Below are 14,870 nucleotides of genomic sequence, written 5' to 3'. Positions count from 1 at the left end.
CTTTGCAGAAAAGTGAGTATACACCGAACACGCTACTCTGAGGCAGGATCCACCGCTCCCACAGCATCAGCCGCTGAACTGCAGGCTAAAAGTCTCTCAAACGCTTGCTTTTCCTTTGCAGGCCTTCAGCGCTCCTTAGATCGCCAGGTGTTTTGTTTGTGTTTTTTTGGAAGCAAAGCAAAGCTAGCCTTGTTTGTAGGGAGGGGAAAAGGAGTCACAGACAGGTCAAGCCCGAGTCGGTACCAGAGCTGGGGAAGAGGACTCAGGGCTCTTTCATCCACAGCTGCCCTAAATCTGCTAGGGCTGAAAGATTAGCCAGGGGGTTTGTGTCGGGGGCGGGGGGGGGCACTTCGGGCGTGTTTCTAGTGCAGGGGAGAGTCAATTGCTCTTCAGTGCCGGCGAGTAAACGCTCCCTGACGCTGCCCCCGGGAAGTGGGCTGCGGTGGGACCCCCAGGGCCGGCCAGGGCTTGGGGCAGTCGGCTGCTCCGCCGTGCCGCGGCCGGGGCCAGGAGGGAGCTGCCGCCGGAACAGCTGAGCTGGGCGGCGCGCCGCGGTGATTTACACGGGCGCGCCCCGCCCATTATGCAAATCCCAGCCCCCTGGTTGGGGGTCCGCTGGCCGGTGGCGGGGCCAGCCGCTGCAGACGGGATATAAGGCGGTGGGGGAACAATGCACCCGCGTCCCAGCTCGGCCGCTGCGATTGCGGGAGGCGGCCCCGGGGGTGCAGGCTGCAGCCAGCGCGAGCCGCCGCTGGGGAAAGGTGACTCCAGGGGGTGGGTCCTGGGGCTGGGGCCCCCCCGCTCAGGGGCTGTAGTTTGGGGACCCTGGGAAACTTGGAGGCAGCGCGGCCCCCCCCCGCCCACAGCGCCTCTGCCTTGCTCCAAGCCGGGCAGCAGGGACCGACCTGCTTGTCACTTACCCGCCCCACGTGCGTGGGGGGCCGCTGGGCGGCGGGGGGGTGGGAGCAGCTCCGCGCGTGGGGGTGCGCAGTGGTCTCCATGGGGGGGGTGACTCCGGTTTAGGGCTTTGGGGTCTCTTGTGGGCGCGGTCAGCTCCCCGGTGGGTGGGGGATTGGGACCCCCTTGGTGGCTGCCTTCAATGGGGACGTGATGACACACGGGAAGATGCCGCGAACGCCCCGTCATTACAGATTGGGGGGTGGCCACGCGACAGTGGCTGATGTTGGGGTGTTTCCCTGCCTGGCTTGGGGCGGGGGCTTACCCCCCCCCCGGGGGTTAGGAGCGTACCCTTGCCTGCATGATGCTGACCCTGCGCTTTGGGATCCCCAGGCGTCCCGCTCCCGAGATGGAGTTCGACTCTTACCAGCATTACTTCTACGACCACGACTCGGAGGAGGATTTCTACCGATCCACCGCCCCCAGCGAAGACATCTGGAAGAAATTCGAGCTGGTGCCCACTCCCCCCACGTCGCCCCTGTGCAGCGCGGCGGGGAAAGCCTGTTGCCCCGGGGCAGAGGAGAGGTCAGACTGGCTCTCCCACTGCTGCCTGGCCGGGGAGGAGCCGGAGTATCTGATCGGCACCGGGGAGATCTTCGGGAACCTGAGCGCCTTCGTCCTCCAGGATTGCATGTGGAGTGGCTTCTCCGCCCGGGAGAGACTGGAGAAAGTTATGACCGAGAAACTCTCCACGGGCACGCAAAGGGTTAATCCGCCCAAGCCCTCCTTTGCCCAGGAGTTCGGGTTCAACAACTCGGTGAGCGAGTGCGTGGATCCTGCTGCCGTCTTCCCCTGCCCCTTGGCCGAGAACAAACCCCCCCCCGCCGCCGCCGCCCCCGGGGCCGAGAGGCGCTGTGATTCTGGTAAGGGAGTAGCAGAACAACCCACGCGTTCCCTTGCTCCAAATCAGGGTGTGGGCTGTTCCCAGTGAACTTCCCGCTTTCTCCAGCATTGCAAAACCGCTCTCCCGTTCACACACGGGTGTTGGTAAACAGTCTGGGACCGGCGCTCTGGAAGCCCAGCCCCCTTTTTGTGGGGACTCCAAGCTAGCGTAAAGCCCACGGACAAGAACAAAGGGAAGCTGAACCGTCTCTTTCCTGCTAGGATTTTTGCTGGGGAAACCCCTGCCCTTTGCAGGGAGGGGGTGGCCCTGGAGGGACCCCGGATTCCAGATTTCTGCTGCTTTAAAAAAAAAAAAATCTTTCCCTCCTGCTGCGAGACAGCGCTGGGGAACGCGCTCTGAGCCTGGAAGCTCGCTGCCTGGGGAAGTTTGCAGCTCGCTTTAGATCCTGTTGCAATGCTTTCCATCGCAGCCATATTGCTGTTCTTTCGGCTTGATTTGGAGCACCCAGCCTGAGGTGTTCTCCCATGACTAGGTTTCAGCTGATCAGGCCGCTCCCCTTTGCAGCCTGGCAAGGAAAGTCTGTCTCTGAGGGCCTCCTAGGTCAAAAGGCAAAATCTGTTTGTGGGCTTTGGCCGTCACAAAACAATTGTTCACGTCTCTGGGGTCACCCCGCGTACTGGTATGTGGGGGGAGGCAAGCGACTAGATGCATCTCCTAATTCTTCGTAGCACCCTAGCGCTGCCTCTGCAAAAGGGTCCTGTCTCCTTGGCCCTGTCCAGTCTCCCAATCTAGGAAAACTGGTCTAAATACTAGACTGAGGCTTGAAGGTGAAAAGTGATAAAGGGAATGGTGTGTCAAGCCACCAAAACTAAGTCTGAACCTTGATCTGTAGGGGTGGAAGTTTCATGCATGCAATTCTTTAATTTTTTTTTTTTTTTTAAAAAAAGCCCTTGTCTTAAATTTGTTGCTTAATGGTAGGCAAAAATCCTCCCAAATCAGCAATTTTTTTCTGCTCCTTCTAGAAATGAACAGTTGGTGGTGGTGTGATTTCAATACACCTAAACTCGGGGCAAGATTTAAATGACTGCCCTCTGAAACGAAGGGGGTATGGTGGAAGTGCTGACACAATCTTGGGGGTGCAGGGCTAGACACCTCATTATCTTGACCCTAATACTAGTCTGACTGATGAATCAGGGATGAGTAATTTGGTTATGACTCATTCCAGGGATGAGGATAGCTGGGCCAAGAAGCACCTTTAGGACTAAGATTTAATTACATTAGGATGATGGAGATAGTAAGGAGGCTGCGGGCTCTAAAGGGCTTAATCTCAATTAGTGGGGGGGATGGACGGACGACTGAATTCATTATTTCTACTTTCATCTTGCTACTTTGCTGACCTGCTCTTTACCTGATCTGAATCCAGGGCCCTTGAGCACATGCTCCTGTCCACATGGTCCCAGAACAAAAAGCAACAGATTGTAGCAAACAATGAGGGGGGCCCTCAGTGAGTGACTCAGGCATTGGCCAATGAGGGGTGGGAAGCTTTGCAGTAGCAACATTCCAACTGCCTGCTGAGGCAGCCAATGGCCACCTGGCTGGGAGGTGGGGCCCAGCCCGTCAGATTTTTATTAATGGAGAAATGATACTATTGTCTACACAATGGAAGTTTGTGACAAAAGAAGGGCATAAAAAGTGCACCATACAAAGCAACCAGGAAATAGCATTGAATATCAGGAGGGGTGGGGATGTGTGTGTTCTAAAACAATAAAACCACAGTAGCAAATTCTAGACTGCTGATCACCAAGTGGTGCAAGACCTCTGAAGGATAATCTCTCTAGCATTAGGGGCACATGGGAGACGATGCGGTCTAATGCGTAGAGCGGAGGATTGGGAGTCAAGAGCCCTGGGTGCCTCTCCTCTGATTTAACAATAATCTGTTGGCATGATGAGTATTGGCAAAATGCAAAAAGACAGACCTCCACTATCTGCTAGGCTAGAGCTTCACTCTGTGTCGAGGGTCTTATTCCCTGATGAGCTGCGTGACCCGTGGGCAAGTATATTAAACAGCTCTGCCTCCGTTTCCCCAACTGTGAAATGAAGGCAATACCCATCTCAGTGAAGTGTTTTGACCGAGTGAAAGGCATTGCTAATGCAATGTATTACTAAGCCAGTTGGAATGCCATGCGCAAGGGATATGTGCTTTCTTTTGAGCTTCACAATCTCTTTGGGAAAGACCAAGTGACTTTGGGAAGTGGCGGGGAGTGAATTTATAGTAGCTGCTGTAATTCATGGATGGCTAGAGTGGAGTTTTAAAGAGTTGGGTCTGTTCCTCTGTTTACAGCTTTGATAACCTTTCCCCTCCAACCCTTTCTTTAAGGTTGAACATGTTTAGAGGTGGTGAGGGGAGGAATGTTAAATGGTGGATGGCTTAGAGGTTCATTGAGCTGATGGCAAAATGTCCCCCCTCCCCACTGTGTAAGAGGGGAGGATTGTCTCTCTCCATCTTCTTTTCCCCTCCTCTCGCCATTCAGCTGGAGGGGGGGAATACCAGGGTGGGGGATGAATAGGATTTATAACTTGTGAAAAGTAACAAAAAGTCACTAAAGTGTGAAGCTGCAGTGAACAGGAACAAAGGGCAACTCAGCCCCCAGATCCCTCATTTACAATTCCAATGGGCCATGAAAGAGCCTGACAAGCAGGAGCGGGGGGGGGGGGGGGGGGGGAAGATCTTCAACTCTGTCCCCAGCCACTAAGGCTCTTGCTCCCCTCCTTTCTGCTGGGGGAGGTGAGGACTGGTGTAGCAGTGGGAGCTGGGGGTGCAGGAATTTCTTGCCTGTTGGGTCTTTGCTCTTAATGAGTGTTGCCCATAGTGTGTAAGGGAAACAGTAAAAAAAAATCCACATCCCATTTCCTGGGACACAGAGCCTGAAGCTAAGGAGAGATCTCAGTCCTATGACTGGGATTAGGTGATGTGGGATCGACCATTTCAATCATCCTTCTGGGAGCAGAATTGTTTTGTCCAATGCACGGCGGGATCCATGCAATATGATCCTCTTCCTGATAAGTTTAACCTAATCTCCAGAACATAAAAAGGTACTGGAGATCCATGCACCAGGCATGGTGCTGCACCATGGTCTCTTCCTTGGGCATGTCGCTGCACTATTCTAAGAGGCTGGGCCAAGGGGTAGCTGAAGGGAATAGTTGAATGATTCCAAGTGATGGGTTGTTTTGCTTGCGTCTGTTTTGAACAGAGGGTGAAGAGATTGATGTGGTGACAGTAGAGAAGAGACAATCGCTCAGCATGAGGAAGCCGGTCACCATCACGGTGCGAGCCGACCCCCTGGACCCCTGCATGAAACACTTCCACATCTCCATCCATCAGCAACAGCACAACTATGCCGCCCGCTCTCCACCAGACGCCTGCTCCCAGGAGGAGGCCTCGGAGAAGGAGATCAAGGAGGAGCCCCTGAGCAGCCCAGAGCAAGCCACAGAGAGTTCATCGCCTGAGCCTTGCCTGCTGAAAACCGGGAGCGCCCCGAGCTCAGATAGCGAGGACATGGCCAAGAGGAAAAACCACAACTACTTAGAACGCAAGCGGCGAAACGATCTGCGCTCACGCTTCCTGGCACTGAGGGATCAGGTCCCCGGTCTGGCTAACTGTCCCAAAACCCCCAAAGTGGTGATCCTGAGCAAAGCTTCAGAGTACCTGCAGTCGCTAGTTAGTGCAGAGAGGAGGATGGCTGCAGAGAAAAGGCAGCTGAAGTTGAGACAGCATCAGCTGCTGAAACGAATCGCCCATCTCAAGGGACGTTAGCTACCAAAAACTCGACACCTTTCCAATATTGATTTGCACATTTTTGGTTATTGTGAAACCTCCAAACTACATATCCCAGAATGCACTGCAGCCAGCGCACACAAATATGGCTTGCGTTCTAGGAAATTTAAACTGTGTGTGCGGGGGGTGGGTTCTTTGTCTCCCTTATCCACGTCTGGTCTTGGGTTCCTCCTTTAACAGAGCAGGGAGTTGCCAGCTGTGGGCTGAGTTAACTCTTAGCCTTTGGGGATGCTGGTATGTTGGCACCGGAGTAATGTAGACACTGGATTTTGCAAGACCCTTGGGCTGAAATTTTCAAAAGTGACTATTGAGTTTTGGGTGTCTCATTTTGAGGGTGTCCAGCTTGAAGCACCTGGGCCCTGACTTCCAGAGATGCTGAGCATCTGAACAGAGATGTGGAACAATGCCTGCTGAGGCGTACAGGAGGTGCCTCTGAACTTCAGGCCTCAGATGCCTGAAATTGGGCACTCAAAAATTGAGGCCATTTTCCAAAATAAGGGCCCGAGTGGACAACCCTAACCTAGAGATGGCAGGATCCTCCTTCAGACAGATAAGACCTCTCACTGAATCCAACTATTCTGTGAATTTACTTTCATACACACAATTTTGGGTGGATCACTAACATGGCCGTTGCTGCCATGCACCTAGTAAGTTTGATTCCACTCCTGTCATTCAACCCAACCCCAGCACCGGTTCCCCTGCTGCGGTACTCTTCCACCATCCCTTCCCTAACCCACCCTCGGTGTCTGTACTGGTCCGCCTCCCCAATCACTAGCTGGCACAACATCCCACATCCTATTCTACATCAGGGGGGACTGAGAACATGTGCCCAACACATCCCCCTCCAGAAGAAGTCATTACATTCTCAAGTGGCTCCCACTCCACTGCACCTGGGTAGAGAGAATCTAGGCCAGGGTGTTCAGATCCAGAATGCAAGGGGGTTGCAATCCAGTGGTCCAGTTTGGGTCCATCTCTCTAGAAGCAGTGACAGTTAGGGACTGCCTAGAGGTGGGTTGGGGCCAGGGCTGCTGTTAAAGACCCTTTTTCTCCCAGGGGTGGGTGGATGCATGGATAAACTCCTATCACTGGAGAAGAACCAAGACCAGCTTGACGTGGGCTATACCTCACTTTCTTACCACTTTACACAGTAGCTCGGCTTGAGGTTTGTGTTCTAGAAGCTGCTGTTGTAACTGCCTGAGTCTTGTCCTGGAGGACCTTTTTTTTTTTTAATACTGTATTTTTGTACAACTTTTTGGAAGAGTATTGTTAAAGATTTGTCTCTTTTGTAAACCTTTTTTGGGGGGGGGAGTGTGTGCATTGTCCCTGCTGCAGCGTGGAGAGTATGTGTTTGGGGGACAGGGAGTGTTCCTGATGCCTTTCTAGGGGAGTCCAAGAAGGGGGACATGTTCTGATTTACTGTTCCTAAATCCTATGTTCTGATTTACTGTTTGGAATTTAAGTGAGAGATTCCTCCTGGGATGATGTTAGCTGGGGCCCAGCTCCTCAAGCAGTACAATGGGCTATTGAATGGGGTTTCTCTCTCTCTTGCAATGAGGGTGAAAATTATCCTGTTTGCCTGACTTTCACATATTCCCCAAAAGCAGGCTCTTAGGAGCTGTGCTGCCGAAGATCCCAGGTGTAGCCCAGGACTGACAGCAAGGGCTGATCTAATTGCTGCCTGGAGTTGCTTTGTCTTTACTAGGTGGGTAGGCGCCACCTCTTTGGAGGGATCTGATCAGACCTTAACCTCTTTTTTGTTTGCTGACCTGCAGCTATACTCCCTGAAATAGCATTTGTTCAGCTGGCCAAGTGTTGCCTTCTCTCCTCCCCACAAGTCTCCCTCTGATGTGAATACTAACCAGTTGACTCAGGGACTGGGGGGAGAGGAGTAGGACCAGTGGCCTTCGTCTCCCTTGACACTGGTGGGGCTGACCCTCTACTTTGCAGCAGAGATGCACAGAGCAGCCAGTGAGCTGTCTGGCTCCTAACTGACCTATTGAGAAACTTTAGAGTTAACACTGTGGTCGGATTTAGCACTTTCTTCATTACCTCACACTTCATAAATAAATAAGTTACAAAGACAGACTGGATTGGCTTCTTCCATAGAGTTGTTCTAGGGGGGGTAACTGCCACTTGCAGCTGCCCTAACTAACTTACTTGCCCAGCGTTGAGTCTTCTCGGGGCCCCGGAGAAGGGAACAGTGGGATTGTTATTGCATGAGCGGTTGAGATGAGCTATAAGCAATGCACAAAGCTAAGGAGGGCTGCTGTGACCCAGCTCCCTTTGTGTGGACAGTCTCACAAAATTTAAAATGTGGAATGGCTACAGCAGAAGGTCCTGGGAAACATCACCTGGAGTAATTTCTCTTTAAGTGGTTTTATTGAGGAAGAGGGGCTGAGAGCTGAGTTCCTCTAATGAGGGACTCAATGTAATTTTAAACTCTTCTAATGGCACTACAGAACAGTCAGCATGTGGAATTCACTGCCCCTGAAGGTCATCAAGATGAATATGATGATGAATTGTCAGTGAGTAACTAGAGGAAAGCTCAGATGGGGAATGAAATTGCTTGCTGGGGTGGGAGGGGGGTGAGACTTCCCTTTAGGGGCTACTAAAGAATTCCCTACATCCCCATATGCAGAGTTTGAAATATTTTTTTACCTTAATTTGAAGCATGTTTATTACTCATGAACAATCCCAGGTTATTGGTTTTAACTCCTGGAGGCAAAATCCTGTACTAAATGCAATGGAGCGCAGGCATCATGTTACTGCTAAGGCAGAGTCTAGAATGGGGCCAAAATGCCATTTCAAGAGAGGTTTAGTTGTCTGAATGAAGGAAGTCTTTTAAAGAATGATTAATCAATCAAGAGCTTAAAATGCTCCTTTTGGTTCCTGAAATAGCTGTCATGTTTTACACTTCTATTGTGTGTTGCAGCAGATGAGGTCAAAGCATTGTACAGACACCAGAGTTCAACTTTCCGTACTCTGCCATGACTTGCTAATGGTTACATAGCAAAACTGGGAGTCAAACTCGGGTGTTCTGACTCCTAATCCCTTGCTCTCACCTCTCCACAAAACACTATGGTAAATAATATAGGTTCAAAGTGTCTAGATTTATTTCTACAGGAGTGTTCCAAGGGGCAGCGTGGGAAGGAATAGATGCAAAAAGGAGTACTTGTGGCACTTTAGAGACTAATAAATTTATTAGAGCATAAGCTTTTGTGGGCTTCAGCCCACTTCATCAGATGCATAGAACTGAACATATAGTAAGAAGTGTGTGTGTGTGTGTGTGTGTGTATATATACACACACACATACGTACAGAGAAGGTGAAAGTTGCCATAAAACTATAAGAGGCTAATTAATTTAGATGAGCTATTATCAGCAGGAGAAAAAAACGTTTGTAGTGATAATCAAGATGCACTCTTCAATGAAGCAGTAGTGGGTTGAGCTGATCCTCTTATTCATACAGAGTCTGCTTGTCCCAGAGCATGACAAGAAAAAGATGGAAGGTGGGATTTTTACATGAATCTTTGTGAGTTAGCACAAGTTTAATTGAAAGTCAATGGGGACTTGTGCTGCTAAGCCATTTAGGCACCTAACTCTGATTGATTTCAGTGGCAGTTAGGAGCCTAAATACCTTTGAGGATCTGGGGTTTTAAATGCTTTTGCAAATCTCACCCAGAGACTCCATTTAGTTCAGTTTAGCGGTTGGATCGTACACAGGCAAAAACCAACTTCTGGAGACATCATCTCTGTAAAGTTGTGCACTGAGTTGGCTTGGAAGCATAAGTGCTGGAACTAAGGGTGCTGGGGGGTACTGTCGCACATTCTGGCTTGAAGTAGAAGTAACAAGCCAAATACATGGTTTCTGCCTTCAGCACCCCCAGTATAAAAATGATTTCAGCACCACTGCTCGGAAGGCTACAAAAGTACTGGACCGTAATTAGATGAGACAGCACTGTAAGACCACAGCAGTGGGGTCAGGATAACTTTTAAACCAAAGTGCAAAAGCCTGTAGAGATGTAGAAATTCATTATATGCCTGTTTAGAGGGAGAACAGCTGAGCTAGATCTGGCTAGGGATAAGTCTGAGCATATTACAAAAATATTAGGGTTGCATAAAACACTCAGACATCAAATCACAACCCACTGTTGAAGAGGATGGTTAGTGGAGTAAGCATCATGTTTGAAATAGACCCACTGGAAGCACAGGTTAAAAATACATCAGGATTAACTAAACCTGACATCTACTCAGAGCAGACAAACCAAATAAAGTGTGCATGGATGAGTGGGTCTCTTGAATGAAGCTTTCTGTGTACACATTAAAGATGCCAGACTATTTGTATAAGGATGGTGTTTTGCTCTGTTAAAATTACCTACAGAGAGGTTTTTAAAGGGGTTTCTGGGGGTTTTTTTTGGGGGGGGCAGAGGCTTAATGACAGAAGGCATGAAAGAGATTTAAATGAAACAAACGAGCTGTTTGTGTTTGGAAGTTACAAGTTGTTCTGGGATCAGTCAATTTGAAATCTAGTCAATTTCAAAACCAAGTTTAAAAGTAAATGTAGATGTTAGACCTGTCCCTGAATCTTCCTGCCATTTTTGTCAGTTTTCAAGTACAGCTTCCTACCCTTAAAAATGCTTTTCCTAGTATTACTACAAGAAGGACCCATGGCAACTGACATTAGAAGGTAAATATGGAAACTGACTATACACACAGTGCTGCCAAAAGCCCATAAGAAACAAAGGGAGAGCATATTTCCCCCTATAATCTCCTTCAGCAATCAGACTCTTGGGTGTTAACTGTAATAATAGTAAACTGTTACAGACAAAAGCCAAATTTTTAAGTTCACATTGTCCTGTTAACACCAAGCCTTTCAGGGGGTCACCCCAATTCATATTGCATGTATTCTACCATTCCCTGGACCATGCTTTTCTCTGCAGCTGTAACTGGTTTACTACACTCTTGCAAAATTCTTCTTGTACAGGGTGAGTAATTTGTTCTGGGTGAGTAAAGAATCATGTTTTTTTCCATGCTTATCATGCTGAAGGGTGGCGTGTGGAGGTTTGCGCCTGGGTTGGTAAAGTTTGTGACAGTGTGGCAAACCTGCTATAATCTCATCTCCTCCAATGACACGTCTCCTTGCTGCCCCTTGCTTTCCCTGTTGCTATGCCAAAAGATGTATGTTGCTAGGATAAGAGCCATTTCTGCTTCCTCTTCCATATCTGTTGCTGCAGTAGAAGTCACAGAACCCCCTCTGTTACCTTGGTAACAGTCTCCTCCTACTGTTTCCCTGGTAACAGTCTCCCCATCTTTCTTTTCCTTCTTCTCTCTGTTGCTACAGTAACAGTTGCCTGCTCCCCATCTCTCCCTGTTGCCTGTGTTGCAGCTTTAGCTCTTTATCCCTCTGTAGGGCCTGCACTCAGTCACCAGGGTAACATTTCCTCTGTTGCTATGGTAACATTCTCCCACTCCCCCCCCAGTCCGCTTCTCACCTTCCCTTCTACCTCTCTGCTTCCCTGGTGCTAGACTGCCAGTGGCCCCCCCCCCCCCAGCCCCATAACTTAGCCTAAAGGGAGACCCCTGTAGGGGCTTCCTGCTCTCACTGCCAGGGGGAAAGGTCATGCTCCGGCCCGGGCGCTGGTCTCTAGGGATGGGACATGTCTGGGGGATGGTTCCCCGGGGTGCGGTCGGGCGCTGGGTCTAGGGATGGGACGTGTCCGGGGGACGGTTACCCGGGGTGCGGTCGGGCGCTGGTCTCTAGGGATGGGACGTGTCCGGGGGATGGTTACCCGGGGTGCGGTCGGGCGCTGGGTCTAGGGATGGGACGTGTCTGGGGGACGGTTACCCGGGGTGCGGTCGGGCGCTGGGTCTAGGGATGGGACGTGTCCGGGGGACGGTTCCCCGGGGTGCGGTCGGGCGCTGGTCTCTAGGGATGGGACGTGTCTGGGGGACGGTTACCCGGGGTGCGGTCGGGCGCTGGTCTCTAGGGATGGGACGTGTCCGGGGGACGGTTACCCGGGGTGCGGTCGGGCGCTGGTCTCTAGGGATGGGACGTGTCTGGGGGACGGTTACCCGGGGTGCGGTCGGGCGCTGGGTCTCGGGATGGGACGTGTCTGGGGGATGGTTCCCCGGGGTGCGGTCGGGCGCTGGGTCTAGGGATGGGACGTGTCCGGGGGACGGTTACCCGGGGTGCGGTCGGGCGCTGGTCTCTAGGGATGGGACGTGTCCGGGGGACGGTTACCCGGGGTGCGGTCGGGCGCTGGGTCTAGGGATGGGACGTGTCCGGGGGATGGTTCCCCGGGGTGCGGTCGGGCGCTGGTCTCTAGGGATGGGACGTGTCCGGGGGACGGTTACCCGGGGTGCGGTCGGGCGCTGGGTCTAGGGATGGGACGTGTCTGGGGGACGGTTCCCCGGGGTGCGGTCGGGCGCTGGGTCTAGGGATGGGACGTGTCCGGGGGATGGTTCCCCGGGGTGCGGTCGGGCGCTGGGTCTAGGGATGGGACGTGTCCGGGGGATGGTTCCCCGGGGTGCGGTCGGGCGCTGGGTCTAGGGATGGGACGTGTCCGGGGGACGGTTCCCCGGGGTGCGGTCGGGCGCTGGGTCTAGGGATGGGACGTGTCCGGGGGATGGTTCCCCGGGGTGCGGTCGGGCGCTGGTCTCTAGGGATGGGACGTGTCCGGGGGATGGTTACCCGGGGTGCGGTCGGGTGCTGGGTCTAGGGATGGGACGTGTCCGGGGGACGGTTCCCCGGGGTGCGGTCGGGCGCTGGGTCTAGGGATGGGACGTGTCTGGGGGACGGTTCCCCGGGGTGCGGTCGGGCGCTGGTCTCTAGGGATGGGACGTGTCCGGGGGATGTTTACCCGGGGTGCGGTCGGGCGCTGGTCTCTAGGGATGCGACGTGTCCGGGGGACGGTTACCCGGGGTGCGGTCGGGCGCTGGTCTCTAGGGATGGGACGTGTCTGGGGGACGGTTCCCCGGGGTGCGGTCGGGCGCTGGGTCTAGGGATGGGACGTGTCTGGGGGACGGTTCCCCGGGGTGCGGTCGGGTGCTGGGTCTAGGGATGGGACGTGTCCGGGGGACGGTTACCCGGGGTGCGGTCGGGCGCTGGTCTCTAGGGATGGGACGTGTCCGGGGGACGGTTCCCCGGGGTGCGGTCGGGCGCTGGGTCTAGGGATGGGACGTGTCCGGGGGACGGTTCCCCGGGGTGCGGTCGGGCGCTGGGTCTAGGGATGGGACGTGTCCGGGGGATGGTTCCCCGGGGTGCGGTCGGGCGCTGGGTCTAGGGATGGGACGTGTCCGGGGGATGGTTACCCGGGGTGCGGTCGGGCGCTGGGTCTAGGGATGGGACGTGTCCGGGGGACGGTTCCCCGGGGTGCGGTCGGGCGCTGGGTCTAGGGATGGGACGTGTCTGGGGGATGGTTCCCCGGGGTGCGGTCGGGCGCTGGGTCTAGGGATGGGACGTGTCCGGGGGATGGTTACCCGGGGTGCGGTCGGGCGCTGGGTCTAGGGATGGGACGTGTCCGGGGGATGGTTACCCGGGGTGCGGTCGGGCGCTGGGTCTAGGGATGGGACGTGTCCGGGGGACGGTTACCCGGGGTGCGGTCGGGCGCTGGTCTCTAGGGATGGGACGTGTCCGGGGGATGGTTACCCGGGGTGCGGTCGGGCGCTGGGTCTAGGGATGGGACGTGTCTGGGGGATGGTTACCCGGGGTGCGGTCGGGCGCTGGGTCTAGGGATGGGACGTGTCCGGGGGATGGTTCCCCGGGGTGCGGTCGGGCGCTGGTCTCTAGGGATGGGACGTGTCCGGGGGATGGTTCCCCGGGGTGCGGTCGGGCGCTGGGTCTAGGGATGCGACGTGTCCGGGGGATGGTTCCCCGGGGTGCGGTCGGGCGCTGGGTCTCGGGATGGGACGTGTCTGGGGGACGGTTACCCGGGGTGCGGTCGGGCGCTGGGTCTAGGGATGGGACGTGTCTGGGGGACGGTTCCCCGGGGTGCGGTCGGGCGCTGGGTCTAGGGATGGGACGTGTCTGGGGGACGGTTCCCCGGGGTGCGGTCGGGCGCTGGGTCTAGGGATGGGACGTGTCCGGGGGACGGTTACCCGGGGTGTGGTCGGGCGCTGGTCTCTAGGGATGGGACGTGTCTGGGGGACGGTTCCCCGGGGTGCGGTCGGGCGCTGGGTCTAGGGATGGGACGTGTCCGGGGGACGGTTCCCCGGGGTGCGGTCGGGCGCTGGGTCTAGGGATGGGACGTGTCCGGGGGACGGTTCCCCGGGGTGCGGTCGGGCGCTGGTCTCTAGGGATGGGACGTGTCCGGGGGATGGTTACCCGGGGTGTGGTCGGGCGCTGGTCTCTAGGGATGGGACGTGTCCGGGGGATGGTTACCCGGGGTGCGGTCGGGCGCTGGTCTCTAGGGATGGGACGTGTCCGGGGGATGGTTACCCGGGGTGCGGTCGGGCGCTGGGTCTAGGGATGGGACGTGTCCGGGGGATGGTTCCCCGGGGTGCGGTCGGGCGCTGGGTCTAGGGATGGGACGTGTCTGGGGGATGGTTCCCCGGGGTGCGGTCGGGCGCTGGTCTCTAGGGATGGGACGTGTCCGGGGGATGGTTACCCGGGGTGCGGTCGGGCGCTGGTCTCTAGGGATGGGACGTGTCCGGGGGATGGTTCCCCGGGGTGCGGTCGGGCGCTGGTCTCTAGGGATGGGACGTGTCCGGGGGATGGTTCCCCGGGGTGCGGTCGGGCGCTGGTCTCTAGGGATGGGACGTGTCCAGGGGACGGTTACCCGGGGTGCGGTCGGGCGCTGGGTCTAGGGATGGGACGTGTCTGGGGGACGGTTCCCCGGGGTGCGGTCGGGCGCTGGGTCTAGGGATGGGACGTGTCCGGGGGACGGTTACCCGGGGTGCGGTCGGGCGCTGGGTCTAGGGATGGGACGTGTCCGGGGGACGGTTCCCCGGGGTGCGGTCGGGCGCTGGGTCTAGGGATGGGACGTGTCCGGGGGACGGTTACCCGGGGTGCGGTCGGGCGCTGGTCTCTAGGGATGGGACGTGTCTGGGGGATGGTTACCCGGGGTGCGGTCGGGCGCTGGGTCTAGGGATGGGACGTGTCCGGGGGACGGTTACCCGGGGTGCGGTCGGGCGCTGGGTCTAGGGATGGGACGTGTCCGGGGGATGGTTCCCCGGGGTGCGGTCGGGCGCTGGTCTCTAGGGATGGGACGTGTCCGGGGGATGGTTCCCCGGGGTG

At 55.4% G+C, this 14,870-nt stretch overlaps 1 protein-coding gene across 1 annotated transcript; it reads left to right on the top strand.

The window, feature by feature from the left end:
* Positions 1-669: 669 nt before the first annotated feature.
* On the top strand, positions 670-7,719 carry MYCL (MYCL proto-oncogene, bHLH transcription factor). The gene is made up of 3 exons (XM_084609706.1): positions 670-761; positions 1,291-1,820; positions 5,053-7,719. The coding sequence occupies exons 2-3, from the start codon at positions 1,307-1,309 to the stop codon at positions 5,613-5,615; spliced, it is 1,077 nt and encodes a 358-aa protein (XP_084465832.1). The 5' UTR covers positions 670-761; positions 1,291-1,306; the 3' UTR covers positions 5,616-7,719.
* Positions 7,720-14,870: the final 7,151 nt, after the last annotated feature.

Source organism: Lepidochelys olivacea (assembly GCF_965140295.1).
Source record: "Lepidochelys olivacea isolate rLepOli2 genome assembly, chromosome: 19".
Lineage (NCBI taxonomy): Eukaryota > Metazoa > Chordata > Testudines > Cheloniidae > Lepidochelys > Lepidochelys olivacea.
Note: the sequence above shows the minus strand (reverse complement) of the source record. Positions and strands in the feature narration are given on the sequence as shown.

Excerpts from the sequence above, each read along its gene's own strand:
- MYCL (XM_084609706.1), top strand. The coding sequence starts at position 1,307 with ATGGAGTTCGACTCTTACCAGCATTACTTCTACGACCACGACTCGGAG. Across the intron at positions 1,821-5,052 it reads CGAGAGGCGCTGTGATTCTG|AGGGTGAAGAGATTGATGTG; the intron begins GTAAGGGAGTAG and ends TGTTTTGAACAG.